The 19,507-nt window shown below is 40.6% G+C and overlaps 3 protein-coding genes across 3 annotated transcripts; all 3 read left to right on the top strand.

The window, feature by feature from the left end:
* The first annotated feature begins 2,605 nt into the window (after positions 1 to 2,605).
* Positions 2,606 to 5,936, top strand: LOC134814598 (signal recognition particle subunit SRP72-like). Its single transcript, XM_063822724.1, has one exon. The coding sequence runs from the start codon at positions 2,616 to 2,618 to the stop codon at positions 4,542 to 4,544; it is 1,929 nt and encodes a 642-aa protein (XP_063678794.1). The 5' UTR covers positions 2,606 to 2,615; the 3' UTR covers positions 4,545 to 5,936.
* LOC134814815 (migration and invasion enhancer 1-like) lies at positions 5,160 to 6,486 on the top strand. Its single transcript, XM_063823101.1, has 2 exons — positions 5,160 to 5,334; positions 6,296 to 6,486. Exons 1-2 carry the CDS (start codon positions 5,160 to 5,162, stop codon positions 6,484 to 6,486), a joined length of 366 nt encoding a protein of 121 aa, XP_063679171.1.
* A 726-nt stretch (positions 6,487 to 7,212) lies between these two features.
* Positions 7,213 to 18,604, top strand: LOC134814610 (uncharacterized). The gene is made up of 20 exons (XM_063822740.1): positions 7,213 to 7,328; positions 7,537 to 7,651; positions 7,834 to 8,386; positions 8,589 to 8,750; positions 9,034 to 9,214; positions 9,794 to 9,896; positions 10,138 to 10,227; positions 10,432 to 10,500; positions 10,986 to 11,079; positions 11,667 to 11,831; positions 11,939 to 12,129; positions 12,296 to 12,432; positions 12,552 to 12,755; positions 12,872 to 13,266; positions 13,409 to 13,626; positions 13,898 to 16,285; positions 16,833 to 16,983; positions 17,208 to 17,343; positions 17,536 to 17,674; positions 17,863 to 18,604. The coding sequence occupies exons 1-20, from the start codon at positions 7,240 to 7,242 to the stop codon at positions 18,205 to 18,207; spliced, it is 5,925 nt and encodes a 1,974-aa protein (XP_063678810.1). The 5' UTR covers positions 7,213 to 7,239; the 3' UTR covers positions 18,208 to 18,604.
* The last annotated feature ends 903 nt before the right edge of the window (positions 18,605 to 19,507 follow it).

Genomic DNA, 19,507 nt, shown 5'->3' with positions numbered 1-19,507 from the left:
TAGACATTTTATTGTTGATTGTGAACCAAAAGTTAATTCATACCCACAATCGATAAATTATAAATCCAAATAGTCATATAAGCAATGCAATACTAAATTGGTGAAATTGTATTAACAAAAGGTAATCAGCCAAGTATAGTAAAGGTATCTCAACAATATAACATTGAAGTATTAGAAATGGCACTCTACTATTATAAAACACTTTACTGTGCTGTTTTAAACAATATTATATGAAATTAAGGCATGAACTTCAGAAAAGGACAAAACACTACCGGTACAAAATTTAAATGAGTTTCAGGGAAGGGTTACTAAAATTTTATGGTAGCGCTCGATTTTATTCAAAAAATTTCAAAGTGCTCAGCACCACGAAAAATATTATTTTTTCTTCCGCTTTCAAAACTTGTTTTTACGCTGAAAAACTATCAAATAGTATTATTGAACAGTATTAAAACACTTTGTGGGCAAAAATATTTCATTGTGGGTGTGTAAAGAGCCGAAAAAATTTAGCGCGCAAAAAAACATTTTTTTTGGGAGGTTTTTTAAAATTTTGACCAGGTAAACTCTTGTGTATGCCTATTATATTGCTATTAACTAGTGCGGCAAATAAAAATGTACAAGAACCCAAAATATCTAAGCTTTTCGATTGAATTGACCTGTCGAAATTTCTAAAAAACCTCAAAAAATGGCCATTTTTGGGGCCATAAATCGGTTTTTTCAAAATAAAACCAGGTAACTCCCATTTTAAACACTTCTAACCACTTTTAATCGATTCTACGGTCAAAAATACGTCTTTTAAGATGGGTCTGGTGATTTTAGTGTACCTAGCAGACAAAGCCCGTAAGAGCCTCTACTAATAATGAATAACATTATCATTTATTGATTATATTATTAATGGTGATTACAAATTATAATTATATCGTACATGTTTTAAAATGTAAAATTTTCGAAATGCTGCGCGCGTCGCGAAAAATTATTTTACTCCGCAAACATTTTCATTTCTGCCATTGCGCGAGAATTTAACGAGTGTATACAGTTTCTTCTCTTAGAGAGATTCTTGCTTGCTGTCCTTTCCAATATGGCCGACAGTCCCCTATTGGGACTGTGGCGCGCCAAAATGCCGTAGGGACGCGTTCATCTCCCTCTCTGCTCCGCTTGGAAGGCCTCAGCTTTTGTGGACTTCGTTACGGCTGTAGACTTTCGTACTAGTGCGACTTACTCTTGGATTCAAACGGTACACATTTTATTTCTGACGCTAGCACAGGTGGTAACCGCATTCAACCAGTTTGGTTGTCCCCGTTAATCAAAGTGAGATTCGGATGAATCTCACTATAGTCGAGTAATTTCCGCCAGGACATTACAGGGATTACTAGATGGCCTTGTGCAATGTGCATGTACCCTCCTGGTACACTCTACTTGCTTTTCACATTAGCTGTTTGTAGTTCATTTCATGGACTACATTTCATCACCTTCGTTCTCCTTCGAGAAATTGTGCACTCGATATTTACTTATTTCATTTAGATTTAACGTTCTATTATTGCCGTTTATCCAAGGCCTTCGTGTAACTAGAGCTTATTTTGAATCGTTCTCAGAATAATACGGAGCCTTGAAGGTATTTCACAACTACACATTTATCCCTCTTTTCGAACATGATCCCAGACTCCAAATTCCGAGTAATTTGTTTTTTTTTTCTGCGTTAAACCTTTTCATGACGTCAAGATTGAGTATAATGATAGTCAGTTTCGCTTGTTCAAGATGAAGCACTTTTCGGTATATATCAATAGTCATTGCGATTTGAACCTGTTGTTCTGAAGTTTTCTTACCTTCTGCTCTGTATTCTTAGTTTATTCTTAGTCTGTGAACCTAGTTTGTATGTGGGTTTTGAGGTATGGGTGTATTATATTCTCAAAAGAGGTCACCCCATCGACATCCCCCCAAGTAGAAAACAATTTCCAACCTTAAAATTACTCACTATTATATTCCCGAAAGTGTATTTTCTAAGTTTGAGCACAATCTTTCTTTGCTACATATTTCATATCTGATTTTTAGAATTCATTCCTCAGAACATGTGAGTTTTCCTCAAGATATGCGCTATAAGTACAACGAGCTGTAATTATAATTCTTGTTGCTCAACTCCATTCCATAATTTCCAGGGTTCTTGGTGTCGAAATTGACACAATACAATTCATGCTACAATTAACATTCCTCACTACACTGCCAAAGTTCATTCCTTAAAGCATATTTACGGAAATTTTTCGAAATCTCTCTCCTTACACCCTCTTTGGATCTGTTGATGTACATTTTCCAAAACTAGTTTAGTACTGGCCGAAGAATTGGCATAATGTATTTGCTAGAATTATCATAAATCACATCGAAAGATTTCAATATTGTAAGCAAATCTCCTGGGTGTAGCACTTGCTTCCTGGCTGCATTCTTGATAATAAAATACTTAGAATATTCACTAAATAATGCGATATTCTTGATAATTGTTCTGAAAAAACTCGCTGTTCTAGAACAGGGAGTTCTAGATATTTTCCCTGAAATTAAAACCAGATTTGCACCACGACACACATATTTTTAATTCACAACAACTGACAAGTCGTAATCTAGCAGATAAGATGTCAGAGAAGACGGTGGAACAACTCTTCACTCAGATCCGTAAACTTGGTCAGGATGGTCTTCACCACAAAGCTCTTTCTCTTGTTATGGAGGTTCTTAAGAAGAATCCCAAGGATATGGATGCCTTGAAATGTAAAGTTGTGTGTTTGCTAAAGCTAGATAAGTGTAAGGAAGCTTATCACACCATGACTACTGACAAGGAGCTGAGTAAGATTCCCATGTGGCATGAGCGAGCCTACTGTTTATACCGGCAGAACAAACTGGAGGAAGCTATCTCCGAGTTAAACAACGCAGAGCCCTCCCCTAAAGTAGACGAACTGCTGGCTCAGATCTACTACAAACTAGAGAACTACGAGGAAGCTGCCAGCATTTACAAGGCTTTGGTAAAGAACACAGTAGACTCTTACACCAACGAGCGTGAGACCAACCTCGCGGCAGCTCTGGCCTCTTCTTCTGCCTTCAAATCCAAACCCTTGAAGTGGGTTGGTGTCAGAGAAAGCACTTACGAACTCTGCTACAACGCTGCTTGCCACAGCGTCTCGACCGGGGATATTGATGCTGCTCAGCAGAAACTGGAGAAAGCGAGCGAGCTGTGTAAGAAAGAGTTCGAGGACGACGAGGCAGAAACTAAAGCTGAGTTAGCTCCAATAAATGTGATGCAGGGACTCTGTTTACAGAAGTCAGGTTACTCTAAAGAGGCACTGGAACTGTACAACACGGTACTGAAGGAGAAATCAGGAGATAGCCAGACTTTGGCTGCGGCAGCCAACAACATTATATGTCTCAACAAGGACCAGAACATGTTTGACAGCAAAAAGAAGCTGAAAATAGCAACAACCGACACCGTCAGAGCAAAACTGGCTGCCTCTCAGATTAACAGTATCGACTTCAACTCGTGTCTTCTGAGCTTCTACACGAACCAACTTGATCAGTTCAAGAAGAAAAGCCTTCAGCTGCAGAAAGCAGGCAGTCCTCTGGCACCGCTTCTCCTCGCTACCTCGCTAGTTCGGGACAAGAAGTTTGAAGAGGCTCTCCAGGCTCTGCATGAAGGTGAATCTACCGACGAGGTGGTTCAGCTGTCTATTGCTGAGCTTCTGAAGAAGACAGGACTATATTGTGAATCTGCTGCTTCTCTGAAGAAAGTTGTGTCGATATCTGGGAGACCTGGTTTTTATTCTCTGGTTGCTTCTCTTATTCTGATAGGCGGAGGTCCTACTGCTGCCGCTGATTATCTCGAGGAAGCGTTAGAAGAACTTACCAACTCAGATTACACTAACGAGGAGATTACAGGTTGGGCTCTGCAGTGTGCTAAATTCATGCTGGCTACTAACATGCCGGAGAAGGCTGCAATGAACCTAGAGAAGTTGCTGGCTCGAGACCCCACTAACATCAAGGCACTGGCTCTCTTGATTCGCTCTTACTCTCTGTTTGACGCCCCACGAGCTCACGAAGTGGCACTCCGTTTGCCAGACATTGACATTCCCTCTGATATAGATCTGGAACAACTGGAGATAGGAGTGGGTGTTACCTCTGGGAGGGGGCTGAGGAAAGTTATCCAGCCTGAGGAGGAGAAGATTAACGAGGCAAACCGCAGATTCGAAACCAAAGAGAAGAAACGGAAGAAGAAGAAAGGGAAGCTGCCGAAGGAGTTGGTGGAAGCAGGTCCTGATCCTGAGAGATGGATTCCAAGACAAGAGAGAAGCTATTACCGACGCAAGAAGAGGAACAGGAACGAGGCTATCGGTAAGGGTTCTCAGGGTCTGTCATCTTTAAACAAAGCAGCTGAGGCCGCTCTTGACATGTCAGATAAACCTAAGAAGATAATTGAGGAGGAGAGTAAGCCCACGCCTACCCCACCACCCCAACCCAAACAGCAGTCTTCTAAACCTAAATCTAAATCCAAGAAGAAGGGCAAGGGTAAGTGGTAAACGAGGCAAGTGTCCTAGACCTCATATTTCCATTGTGTGACAACTTAGTTTCCTTTGACTTGACGATTCTTAAGAATTGGATTTGTGGTGTTTTGTTTTGATTAGTTTTGTTTAAAGTAATTGATTAATCATGATTGGTTTAAGTTTTAGATTTAAAGGGGGTTTGTAAAGAATAACATGACATGTATCATTTAGTTTAACTTAAAATTGGTGTTTTAAAATGTAACCAGTTGATTTATTGCTTACCACTGACAAGAAGTACAGAACGACCAAGAATAAACCCCTCCTGGTAGTGACCGGCAGTTTGAGGGCAAACCATATACAAATAGTTGCATCACAGATGTTTGCTATCACCCTGGCGGTCACGTACTATTATTATTACCATATATCTCACTACTTATACTATACAATGGTCTTTCTAATTATTCACTCGCTCTGAAATTGTTTTAAATTTCTGTGCTAATATAATTTGTCTACAGAAATGTGCAACAATTAATCCTAACACTGACACTATTCTAGCACTAAGAAAGTGACTCCAAGTCGTCAGAGGTAGAGATGAGTGTACTAGTAGAGGTGGAATATTGCGGCAGGTGAGGGTACGCCCCAAAGTGGAAAATGCTAGCTAAAATGATCAAAGAAGAGGTGTCCTCCGCTGACGTTCCTGGAGCTGTTGGCAGAAACACCTCATTTGAGATCAAGATAAACGGCACTCTGGTCTACAGCAAGCTCTCCAAGGGCAGTTTTCCTAACTTCGACGACGTTGTGGCCGCTGTCAGGGAAGTAGCTGAAGGTGCTTCCCCAGACAAGTGTCAGATTGATTCTCAATAAAGTGCAACTGAGACTCCGTGTTCTATATGACTTGTAGCGTGATGCTGTGATGATGTGAGCGCGGTTCAGCGAGCACTGCATCGCGAGTAGGATTTGTCGGGAGGCGGCACACTGTTTTGGAGAGTGCGGTTGATATGACTTTGGTTGCTAAAACCGCAAGGGAGGCGGCTAGACGATACGAACTGTACTTTTCGGGAAGTTTGTTGGCTTTCTGATGGTCCTTTGCAAGAGATGTTATTTTATTTTCATCAAATTTATCTGAATTTTTGATAGATTTGTAACCTCTAATATTTGTTGCATTTTATTAAATGTAAAACAGTAAAACCCCGGATTTCCGTGACCCGATTTACACTTCCCCAATTAAATTTATTTATTATTAATGTAAATCAGGGACCGGGGTATTACTGTAAGTTAACTTCCATTGTTAGGAATATTTATGGGAAATAAATCTACAATTCTTTTATAGGATTTCAGTTAATGATTTATTTTTTAGTATTTTATATATATATTTGGATCATATAGATGAATGAAACTTATGTGTCTCATTACTCATCATGCCTTAAATGCGCTTCTTCGTTATTCGCTTGTTGTGAAATTTAAAATTGAACATATTTGTACCTAAACTGCCTTGAAAATATCTAGTCTAAAATATAGACGTAAATGATAACTAAAACGTCTTTAGTAAAGAGTCTTGAGTTTATGCTATAATTGCCATTTCAGTGATTAAACATCTCAAATATCCGTCAATTTAAGATAAACTCCAGTTTAAATCCTCACACACAATCTCCCTAGCTCAAGTAATCACCCTGACAATAGTTAACTGCAGTCCCCCAAGATGAAGGTTGAAGTGGAGTACTGCGGCGCGTGAGGGTATGGACCTCGTTACAGAGAGCTAGCTGGTACCATCACTAAAGCTCTGCCAGAAGCAGAGTGTGTCGGAACCGTGGGCAGACGCTCCAGTTTTGAAGTGGTGTTGGACGGGACCCTGATCTACAGCAAGCTACAGTCTGGCGGCTTCCCTCAGTTTGAGGATGTTGTGAAGGCTATTGAGGCTGTAAAGAGTGGAGCTTCCATACCTGCTATTGGTCAGCAGTCTAGTTGTTCTATCATGTAGAGGGGCTATTCCAGGGAGCACAAGTCTAGGATATGATTTGTTGGGCCTAAACCTGTCGGTGGTCCAGTGATGATGAGACTTGAGCTCTGCTTTGAATTGCTAACTTTTACGAACTGTCAGCAAGAGATGTTACAGTAAAACTCCGGATTGCCGTGACCCGATATATCGAGATATCGGGATATCGCAATATTCGAACTGTAAGCTTTGTTCTAGGATTTAATTTGTGTTTCTAATTATGATAATTTAGCTTTTTACCTCAGAGTCTTACAGTCACATAGCTTTTTACGATGTCTCTTTTGTTTCCTTTTATTACCGATAAAATTTATAAATTGTAAAACCTTAAATTTACACGGGGAAGTTTATTTATGATTGACGACATATTTAATTAAATTTGTAATTGACTGTTTAAGTGTTCGTTTTTGGACAGAGCTAGAGATTTATCGTTACATTTATTTTTTTAATCTGGTGGATTCGTGTAGTGTTATTGAGTCTCATGATTTGATAGTTCTTTCATTCAAATTTCTGATTGTTTCTGAATAGACTCAGTGAAGACAGATTCTAAAAGACAAAATATTTTTGTCTTTTACTAATTTAAGTATCTGCAACTTCTATAATCGAAAATAGCTGAATATCAAATTTCTCCTTTCTATACATTAACTCCCTCGACCTTACCAAACTAATCAATTAGTTAATTAATTAAACTTGCTAATCACGTGTGTACTGTGTAGGTAGTGTTAGGAATGCAATCAACAGATGGTGATAATGGAGCCTCCACCCCGCCATACTCCCATAGCTAGGGAGATCTTTCAGAAGCAGCTCGATGTGGCAGTTGCTCAGTTTGGGTAAGTAATCACTAATTAGCAAGCTAATTAACAGGCTAATTAGCTAAGCAGCTTGATGTGGCAGTAGCTCAGTTTGGATAAGAACTCTTTCAGCACAGCGGGTATTGACTAAATATTTACCTAATAACATCGGATTAACTTCTTAGAATCTTAGGCATCAAGCTAAGCAACAACTAATTAGCAAGTGAAGTAATCCCTAATTTCCCAGGTTGGTGTATCCATGTTTATTGAAGGACCGCACAGTAGACCTCTACAAGCTCTACTGTTTGGTGTGGGAAATAAAGCTGAAGACTGAGGGCGACTTCTCTTACGCTGACAATGTGGTCAGTTCTCATCTTAGACACAGTTTCTCTCTCTCTCTCTCTCTCTCTCTCTCTCTCTCTCTCTCTCTCTCTCTCTCTCTCTCTCTCTCTCTCTCTCTCTTTGGGTCATGATTTGTCTCTCTATTTAATTAAGTCACTCCTTAATGAGTGTGGATACAATTTAAACTTTTGTACTCGATCAGGAGGAATGGAGGAGGGTAGCAGAGGAAATGGGCTACATGGGAGATATAAACGCTATCGTCCTCTTTAAGATCTACAACAGATACATTGCTGAGGGCTACGAGAAGAGTTCCTCCCAGCTATCAGGAGTCCCCTTTCCCAAAGCGATGCCCTTCAGCCAGAAGGTTCGACAAGAAGCAGCTCCCCGGGACAGTGAGAGCGAGATGCCGCGACAGAAACGTGTTTATAGGAAGCGCAAGGATAAGGACAGATCAGTTCTCACTCTTCCACCCAGCATAACAAACACTATTACTCCTGTTAAGTTAAACCCATCTCGCTATAATATTGCTCCTATAAGATACAATATTCACACCAACAAGACCTTCTCAACCTGTACCAGACCTGCTTCCCCTAAAGTAGGGGGCTCTAGGGGTTCTAGAGGGGCCTCGCCTGCTAGGGGCTCTGCTGCATCGCCTGCTAGGGGATCCAGAGGAATGTCACCTTCTAGAGGGGCTACCCCGCCAGTTATAGTCAGAACTGTGGACAACATCTGGGATAAAACAGCTCAGTTTCGAGGTTAGTTATTTTATGGACAGTGTTTTGACTTTATAGATGCCTCTTATTTATTTAAAACTATTTTCACAACTACAATTAAATAAATTTATTTAGGACGTTACAGAAGGAATTGATTTAATGTAGTCTGATGAATCCTAATTCTCCTCTCGTCCTAAGGTGGCGTGTCTCAATATGCTATCTAATATTATCAATACTTCACCAGGAAGTATAATAACGAATGAGAAAGGGAAAGTGTCGGGTGTCACACCGACTAGAGACCCTGTAAAAGAACAGAAGATACCTGATGGCTGTGTGTTGGAAGGTAAAGGATCAGATTCTTACATTGTGGATGACGGCATTCTACCCAAACCTTCAGGCGAACCAGGTCGGTCTTGAACCTTCTAATTCAGTTAGTTCCCTCTAGTCTTATAATGCGAGGATTTTCCTTACTTACACTCTCCATTAGAAATTGTTATTTTCTTTAATTTAAAATTCTAGGAGTATGAGGCTCACGGAATGAACAGTTCAAAGTTCCTAAATTTTCCTAGTATCTCATTTAAAATGGACTTGACTGCCAACTATAATCCTTCAATTCTAATCGTGAGATACGTATTATGAATAAAGCAGCTGGTACTGTAATGTAAACAGTATAACACATATATATTCAGAGAAGTACGAGGTGAACCCGGTAATCAGACAGCTGGAATGTGGGCTGCCTAACGAAGTGCAGTTTGGTCTCAATATGTTACTCTGGATGACCAAGTCCTGGGCCCTGCCCCTCCCCAAATACCCCAGATTACTACCTGTTCTTGTAGCAAACACTGGAATCCTCGACAAAGCCACTGAACAGTGAGTGATTAGCCTCATTATGTAATTAATATGTAATTAATATGTAATTACATTTAATTACAGTTTAGGATTTCAATGTCCAAATATGTTTCCTAATAAATCGACAAGGTATTGCAACAATTGTATACCTCATATAAAGTAATGTAATGCAGTAACATGGTCAATCACAAGTACCTATAAAGTAAAGTAATGACATGGTTTATTACTAATACATCGTTACTGGATCCTTTTGTACACTTTAAATAGTACACATGACACTGGTCACTGATCAGTGTAGACTGTACTGTACACTATACACTGTACTATACATGGTATACATTGTGTAATGTATACTATACTCGGTAAACTATATTATATTCACTATACACTGCATGTGCACAGAGTACATAATGTATAACAGTTAATTACAATTACTTTTCTGACTGATAACCCCCTTTACTTATAATGACGTGTGCTGCTCAGGTGCTATTAATTATTTATGTTGCAACCTTGTTACTTGACATGTCCTTAATTACACAATTAACAGTCTTTGTAAATAACCAATGTAGTGTATTCAAGTGTTGTTACACTGTGTTTCAGGTATTGGGATGACGATGGAATGTGCGACTTCTGGCAGGACACTCAGCGAGACTCTCACTTCTTTAATACCGGACTTCAGGCTCAGCGAACAAGGGCTATACAGGTAAATTATTATAAGGGATAAAGACTCAAAAGAGGGGAAAGAGGTTCATTTAAAGCTATGTACATATCAAGATAGTGACGTTATTTGAAGCATTAGACTACTTTCTAATGGACATTGTACATTGTCTGTTATGTACACCACGGCCTGTTTAGTGTTTACGACTAATTAATTAGTGTGTATATTACATATTAACAACTTCTAAATGTTTTACCCATAATTTAACAGACTTAACGAATTTCAGATCAGTGTTATACTTGGCAACCTGTCTCACGTTGAAAGTAACGCTAAGTTTCTCCTGCACAGTGACGTGTTTATGCAGTATTTAGTTCAGGTAAATTACTGGAGCTCCAAATATCTCTTGCACACGTACAATAAGCCCAATAAGTATTTAGTACATATACAATGTTTGTTGAGATATCTGCTACCTTATATCTGAGAATTTAACAGATAAGTAGTACATATTAATAAAATTACTATTAATGGTCATCATTAATTACTTATCTGTCTGAAGTTTCCCTGATCTCTTTATTTTCAGTGTCTAAGTTCCTCTTGTGTACCCATCAGAAATAACGGAGTTCAGATCCTAGCAGTGCTTGCTAATCAGGTATCAGTGTGATTGCTTTGTTTAAAACCGATTACGTACAATCATTCATATTTATTGCGTAACAAAACAACAGCTATTTTCCCATGAATCGTATTTTAAGAGCCTCGAGGCACATTCAGATCTACATATTTGGAATAGTTTCTGCAATGTACAGTTGTATGATGAATTTTATGGTATTTCGTGTAATTATGTGTTATGTATATGTACGTAGACAGACCAGATAATCTAGACCGGCGCTGTGATGTTAGGGATAAGCGATTAAACATTTCAAACTTAATAACTAAAATTAATATCATTCCTCAGACTCAGTGTCTACATTTGTAAATATTCCTCAGATTAGTGACCTTCATGTATTTTTTCGACTTGACTCTAACAAGAATAGAATTAATACCGTACGTAGAGCAGGAGCTCTTAATCTTTCTTTTGGAATGTCTGATTTCTCCGAATTAATCCTACAAGAGAAACTTCAAACCACAATTCCGCAGGTAGAACTAGAACATGTACCATTGTTCTCAACTCAAGTTTTCCAGAAGCTTCCTTTGTATCTCACATCATCTGACAGATTCCTTGTAACTTCAGGTTTGTTGGCTTTCCCAGTTTTCTTTTACTTCCTAAGGACTTGAACCCTCATTTTGAGCTGTTGACGATGTTTGCCGCCGAGCGCCGCGCGTTTGTTTCACGTGTTTTTGGCGCGCTATTTGTGGAGAACTATCCAGTAAAACTATCGAGGTGCGTCTTATTCCTTTGGATTGAACTGAACTAAATTCTTTAATTGGGCATCTGACGGACTTGCTTGGGCCATGGTCGGAATTTTGTGTCTGTATTGTGTTGTTTGTGACAATATGCCCTGTTGGAACTTTTCGTAGCAAACTACTAGCACAATTTCCACAAATTTTGTCGTTCAGTTGGGAGTAAAGTACATTTGCAGTGGGCATTCTGTGTTTATGTTTGGCGCGCGCGCATTATTGAGCCGCGCACTCGACTCTGGTCACATGAATGCGGATGCGACTGTCATTGGCCCTGCTTGCAGCTGTCTGCCTATCCTTCTTAACTAGAACAGACAGCTAGTTTATTAAACACTAGATCGATCTTCATTATTTTCCGTTCATCTAACAACAATGATTCATGACGATATGAAATCATTTTGACCCTAAATTCACTCTCAGGCCTCGAGGTGATAACTAGTTTGTGCTCCATCGCCGATAATCACACTCACCTGATAGACAATCTTGGTGCAGAGCAGTATCAACTGATCTGTCAGCTGCTGCTTGTGCCTGATGTACAGCTGCTTCACTCCGCACTCGAGTCTATGTATTCATTGACAAGTTTGGGTATGTTATTTCCAAACGCCCTTTCTGTTGTAATAATTGAACCATTATATTCAGTTTGTCTAGTCAGGCTCTTCCGCAACCAATTCAGTAACGAATACTACTTGCAGGATTACACCCTTGTGAACAATTCCTGTCAAAACCCCATATCCTATCCACCCTGGTTGATCTGTTCAGCTGCACTGCTGAGAGGTTAGAACATCGCGGAGTTAAAGTTCTCAGATTCGTGGAACGGAAACCCAGGAAGCTGCTGGAGGAACGGAATGCTGCAGAATGGACCGATGTGAGAGTTACAGCTGCGGTATGTTTGGCATGAATCTCTCACTGTTTAACATTAACTATGTATATTATTACAATTCCGTTACGACCAGTCAAATGTCATTGTCCGTAACAAACCTAAAACTTTAAGTCATCCTCAGTTAAATTTGATTTTAGGGGGATATTAGATTGACTATAATTTTTTTCAGGAAATTAAAAGTGGTTCAATTACGCAAAACCAAGTTCAGAAATCTGTCGATGTAGGTAAAGTTAAGGGACCTGTTTCATTTGCCGAACGTTGGGTCAAGCAAAATCTCCAATTTAGTCCTGGAAGCATATTACTGAAGTAAGTCAGAAATGTTAGAATTATAAACCTATAAAATTATAAAGTTATAAACTTGCACACTTTGACAGCTACCTAAAGTCGCAAACCTGCAGTGCCAGATACTGACCTGCTGTTTGCAGGTGTGCTGTGTATAACAAGTACGTGAAGGCAGTTAATGTGAGACCAGGACCCCAGACCGGTGTGGTGTCTCCTGCAGAGCTCTTCACCCTGCTCTCCAACACCTTCCCCGGCTCTTTGAGACAGAAGATCAGTGTAGGTTCTACTATGAAGTTCGTGGTGAAGAACATGGACTGGCTCAAAAGACCCGCTCAGCCCGCCTCCACGTGAGAAGATACTTTTCGTATTGTGCTATTTTCATTCCTTCCTGGATGCAGTTTATAAATTGAAATTAATTTTAAATCCCAGTTCGGCCAACATAATAACAGTTTAACCTTCTCAGGAGTTCAGACGGACAAGCATATTATATGAAAATAAAAAGCATAGCCCCTAAAACAGGAAACTCCCGCCCCAACACGCCCATAACTCAGTTCAGTACTCCCAAACCTGAGCCTTCCAAACCTGAGCCTTTCAAAGCTGAGCCTCCCTTCGCCACTAAAGTCAAAATCAACCCTCTCCCTTTAACCGACATAGCTGACGATGCCTTCAAGTTCGTCTCGGAGAGAAAGGAGGAGTCGGAGGAGGAGATAAGGAGTTCTGATGATGAAGATGAGGAGTTTGGGAAGAAAAAACGGAGGAAGAAGAAATATGAAGGTGCCATGATAGTGGCTAAAATCATTGTTGAAGAGTTGGACCAATCTGACCCGAAAATCATCGAGGAATGCGAAGATATTGATGGTTAGAAAAATAAGATAATTTTTCTTTGATAGAACCTGAGAATCTTTACATGACACAATAAATTATCACTTATAATCTATTTCAACAAATATTGGTACAATTACAATTTACCGCCGACTATCAACCCATGACTGTTATCCAGGCCGCATTGTACCAGAGGACAACGACTTCCCCAACCCGCCAGAGCCAGCCCGGATTGTCAAGACGTACAGTGCTAAGAGGAGGCTGTCTGGAGAGTCGCCCTATAATCGACCAAACAACGCTTTTAATCGGTTCAACCTGCAGCAGCCCCGCGAGTACAGTCAATATAAGAAGACTCTCATGCTCGATCTATCCACTACTCCAGAGAAAAAACAGCGGGTAAAACTTCAGCTTTTTGTCTTCATAAGTGATTCGTAAATGATACGATGATTTGCATAAAGTTCAAACAGGATAAACTAACTTTCTGATCAGAGCTTCCTTGGCCAGATCACCTGACAAGTAATGTTAATTTTACCCTGTAATGTTGGGAGTTCTCAACTATAAACTCTTAACCCAAGAGCTCAGACATGCATTTATTAATAGGAATATAATCATAACATTCTGACACTGATTTCCTCTTTCCAATTTGGATAACACTGTGTTTGCCCAGATTGAAGAGAATGCAGCACGAGCCCACACTTCTAAACCAACCTCGCCAGTATTCGACACTCCTAACTCACCAACTTATGATAGGACCTTCGAGAGGGTAGTGTCTCCCACTTTCGACAAACAAAAAGATAATTCTTCTTTAAAAGACGATGGACAATCTCCGACGTTTGATAGATGTTCTTCCCCTGTTTTCAAACGCTCTCAGCCAGACTCTAAGAAGATAAAATCCTACAAGGACGAGCCCACTTCCTCTACATTCGATCAGCAAGGATCTCCAACCTTCGACAAGCCTGGATCTCCAACCTTCGATAAGCCTGGATCTCCAACCTTCGATAAGCCTGGATCTCCAACCTTCGATAAACCTGGATCTCCAACCTTCGATAAGCCTGGATCTCCAACCTTCGATAAGCCTGGATCTCCAACCTTCGATAAGCCTGGATCTCCAACCTTTGATAAGCCTGGATCTCCAACCTTCGATAGGTCTGGATCTCCAACCTTCGATAAGCCTGGATCTCCAACCTTCGATAAGCCTGGATCTCCAACCTTTGACAAGCCTGGATCTCCAACCTTCGAGAAACAAGGATCTCCGACTTTTGATAAGCCTGATTCCTCAATTTTTGAACAGCAAAGATCGCAAACTTCAGAAAAAACTATTACAAACCATGGAGATCAAGCTATGAAGCAGCCTGGATGTAAACCCTATGATTCTGTGTCAGTACCGACTCCCAAATCCTCCTCGGAGGTTGCGGACCATCTCAACTATATTTCCAGTTCCGTGTTAGATGATCCCGCCTTCTCCCCTCTACCTCATTTTCAACCTGACTCTTCGATATTCGACCGCAATTCTGAAAACTCGACCGGAAAATCAGACAAGTTGAAAATCGATAACGATATCTTTGTATCAGAAGCTGAAGTGGATAACTACATTCGTCCTTTGACTTCGCCTAAGAAAACTATCCAGTCAAACGTTCCCGTTTTGGGCCCAAGTCCTCAAATCCTAAATAATCCGGGTAACCAAAGAAAAGTGCTGGTTTCACCAGTTCCCGACTCCAGAAAAACTGTTCTGAAGACAGTGGTATCAAACCACCAATCAGGAGAACCTATGTCTGCCGTTTCTCTGATTCCCATATCTATCTCAGGTCACATCAACTCCAGATCTGTCTCTCAAATGTCCCCCACAATCCAGACCATGACAACTGACCCAACAACACCAAACAGTTTCCACAACACAGTTCGTCTGGCTAAGATATCACCCCAGAAACCAAACACTCAGTTTGTTAACACAAGTCCGCAGTTTCAAGTGCTAGTGCCTGGTCAACAGCAGAATTTGATGGTCGTTAACCAGCAGGCGGGATCCTCTCAGCAGATGTACGTGTTACCGCAGTCTCCCCAACAGCGTCTGATAATGTCCCCGCCAAATAGTGGGGCTCAGCAGGTTCTGGTGCTGCCTCACAACCAACACCACACCTCACAACAGATCCTGCTAGCTCCCCACAATCAGGGTACTGCCCAGCAAGTCTTCGTATCCCAACCTCAACAACCTCAAAACCTCTCCGGACAGCCAATCTTCATAGCAACATCAGGACACAACACTGGTCAGCCGATAATCATAGCTCAGCAAAATCAGGGGCAGCAGAGTGGTCACCAGGTCCTCCTGACTTCTCAGTCACAGACCGCTGGTAGTCACCAGTTTATCCTTGCTCCTCAAGCTACTGGCAACCCCGGGCAAATAATCCTGTCCCAAAACCAGTCTACTGGCCCTCAACATGTGTTCATCACCCAGCAATCCGTTAGTAACGGTCAAGTTATCATGCAGACCCCTAACTCTGGGGGACAGATCCTGATAGCTTCTCAAGGCCAGGTCCCTCAAGGTCAAGTCATCCTCTCTCCGCAGAACAACACTAGGGTCCTCGTGTTGCCCCAGTCTCAACAAACCAACAACCAGGTGTTGCTGGCACCCCAGCAGACCCCTAACAATACAGTGCAACAGTTTGTTATCGGCACCCAGACCTCCCCACCCTCTCACCATCCCTCCTCTGAACCCCCTTCTAACCAGGTTCTCTTCTCTTCAGCTCCTGTCTTCATCAACTCCGCCCCTAACCCTGTCATCATCTCCTCCCAAACAGGGTCCCCGACTAAACAAATCCTGGTTCCTCTCTCCTCATCCTCCTTCTCCGGAGGGCGTGTCTCCTCAGTCAGTTCCAACACATCAGTAACAACCTCCTGCACCACTGTGTACTCTGAGCCAGTGGTGTGCACGGCTCCTGGCAGGTACACCTACACTCTCTCCCCAGCCAAGCTGAGTCCCATCAAGATGGCTCACCTCTCCCCCCTCAAACTGATGACTAACGGCTCTGGCGGTACAGTCGCTCTCATGTCTAATAACCAGGTTAATATCCCAACGGTTATCTGTTTAGACGCACCGTCTAGTAGACGTATGTCTTCAAGTGTTAAATTATTTGATCACATTTACATACGGTCTTCTTCTGAGAAATATTAAACATTTGATTAGTATAATCTTACTATATATAAAGCGAGACGATATATAATATATATTTATTTATCCGCACCATTTTACTGACACCACGGCATCAACTTTAACACGGGTTTCCGCAAAAACCGTACAAGATATAAAACTGAAACTTTTTAAACTGATTCAAATGCTATAATGGCCTTCAAATCAGCATGAAAAAATCGAAAATCGGCCAAGGAATAAGAATTTTAGTACCCAAAATTTGGACCCCCAAGTGGTGTCAAAAACGCGAATTAAATAGGTAATAATTATTTTTACTGGGAGACTTTAGGGTAGGAAACTGATCCGGCCACCAAAGAGCCTTGACACCAGTCTTAAAGGTTTGACGGGTTCCTGCTAGTACATATAATGAGTTTAATTACGTCAGCTTATAGTGTTGTTTGCTAACTTACTATCCCTGTAGCAAAGAGTAGGAGGAGGGAGTGTGTCCCCCCAGATAGCCCATGTCCCCGGGGGTAAACGACCTCTAACTCGGATAGCTCCCCGTCCTGTTCCTATTTGCTCCACTGCTCTTACTATTTCATCTCCTGCTACTACAACTACTACTTCTACAGGTACTAACTTCAGAAATCATATTACATATATACATATTATATGAGACAAAAGAAACGCCATCTTAGGACGCCAGGAGAGTTAGAACTCCTCGGACTACATTAACTCAATTCCTTTTGTAACGTCCTCAATAAATTTAATAGATTTGTAGTGTTGCGATAAGTTATATTATATGATATAGTGAACCATAAAAATGAGATGTTAGTGTTACTTCCTCTCTTTTCAGTGGAAAGAAGTGCCGGAAGTGTCCCAACTACCAACACCACCCCCTGCGGCCCATCACTTCCTACTGAGAGGAAACGTAAACTAGTCCTCCCGCCCTCCATCCATTCTTATCCTTGTCATTGGAAAAACTGCTCCGGGTGAGCAGAGTCTTTAAAGTTAATTGCAGTAAATAACCTAATACAAGTTAAATAACCTAATACAAGTTAAATAACCTATTACAAGTTAAATAACCTAATACAAGTTTAATATATAAATGTAGACATACGAAAAGGTTTCTATGATTTTGTATTATAGAGCAGAAACATTAATAAAATATTAATATCTTCCAGTGGTTTTGAGCGAGAAGTAGATTTGAGGAACCACTTGTTAAGTAAACATGTAGCAGAGAGCCCCACTGCTTGCATGTGGGCTACCTGCTCCGAGACTGCTGGCGCTAGATCTAGATATTCTCTTATATTCCATCTCAAGGTTAGTTTGCTTTTATAATTCCAACTGACTGACTTTGTAGCTCAATATCAGCACAGTTTTTTGCCATTTAGACAACACAAAAATTGCTACTAAATTATTAGTAGTAACACTACTATACGTCACAATTGTGCTAACTCTAGCTCTTATTATTGTATATAATATTGTGATATAATAACTTAACTTCTCAGAATATCCACGCGCGAGCTCCCCTTCTATCCCACATCCCGTCGTGCTCATACACGCGAGAGAAAGTAAAACTGCTTCTCTCCAACACGCTACCCTGGACAGATCCACGAGAAACGCCCATCACCAAGTCCCTCCATCTCCTCATCGCTCTTATCATCCGGAACATGGTGTTTTTCACCCCCGAGCTAGTGGGCGATGTGTCCAGGTTCGAGGGAGTGTTTGCTATGATAGCAATGTCTTCTCAAGAAGCTGGCAGAGTGCTGACAGACGTTTTGGCCCTCACTTCTGGTATTACAGAGGACTCAGAAGAAGGTGTTTTCATCACCCATCTGCCACCGTTTAGGTGATGATACCATGGTCATGCCATCTCACCTGTCTTTTTACCCCCTAGCATTATATGCACTCGATTTTTATTTTCTCTCAAGTTATTATCAGTTTAATTTGTATATTGAAATCGAAAGCAGACGTAATAATATGTAATTTCTTTTTAATTTGTGCTTTTATACTGCACGTTCAGGTATTTTTAGCTTGATATTTTTGGTTGTACAAGTTATTCCATTTGTTAGCCCGAGGGACTGATCGTAGTAGCGAATTTAATTTAACACGTCTTTCTTTGAAACTCACTCAAGTTCTGCTTTTTCTATGAATATAATAGGACGTTTTAAAAGTAATTATTTACGATGAACTTATTTATATACGAAGTATTTCATTTCGCTTACTGATTCAAGTAAGCACCATAATTAATGCTCCGTTTTACTTCTAATCTCTTTCTTGGTGCTTTACAGTTCACACTTAGCTCTTCTTTGTCATGCGTTGTATGACCCGCCTGTATCGTAGAAACGATACTTAGTGAAACGATAATGGGGGTAACGATGTGATAAATTTGGCCAATCACAATAGTAAGAAAAAACAAAAGTATGTTTCATTACCATCACAGCCTTTGTCATTTGCGCTGGTATACATATCATATTTTATTGATCTGAGGTGTAGTATTGCCATATTATTATTATATCCCAGTTCAATTTGTTCAATTTGTAACGAAGTTTTATATTAACAGGAACCGAAACGTTGTAACAGAGTCAATATATTTTAATATTGCCATGGGGTGGCAAGTCCCAATTTATCGTAGTCCGATAGCTTTACTGCATCCTAATATTGAATATATGCGTGCCAATAATTGAGACTCGAAACTATCATTATCATGGGATAACATTAACTATGACATATGAACAAGTTGCTAGTGCATTTATATGCAAAAAGGCTTGTGATTGGTTTACCTGGGGACCCCAGGCTATAAGTATAATGTTCAAAACATATAGAATTAGAATAGAGATTCGGCAGAATAACAGACTGAGCGCCGCCCAGTATGAGTAAGTGATTGGACTGTTGTATGTGAGAGGATCAGGAACTTAAAGCTTCACTGTTAACTTGACACACTGCACACGCTGTGACGCTGCAACCCTTTTTGATCGCACGCGGCCGGCCGGTGTGCAACGTGTAGCAAGGCTTCACCTAACCATGTGCTTTCGCGCCGCTGCGGGCAAGCGTTACTGCAAGCACAAGGGTCAAGGGCTTTGGATAAAGAGCCCTTTGGATATAGAGCCCTTAAAGCTTTACAGTTTACCTAATAAATAAATATAAGCATCC

Source organism: Bolinopsis microptera, chromosome 5, assembly GCF_026151205.1.
Source record: "Bolinopsis microptera isolate Bmic1 chromosome 5, MBARI_Bmic_1.0, whole genome shotgun sequence".
NCBI lineage: Eukaryota > Metazoa > Ctenophora > Tentaculata > Lobata > Bolinopsidae > Bolinopsis > Bolinopsis microptera.
The sequence above is the reverse complement of the archived record's forward strand: the minus strand, read 5'-3'. Positions and strand labels throughout refer to the sequence as shown.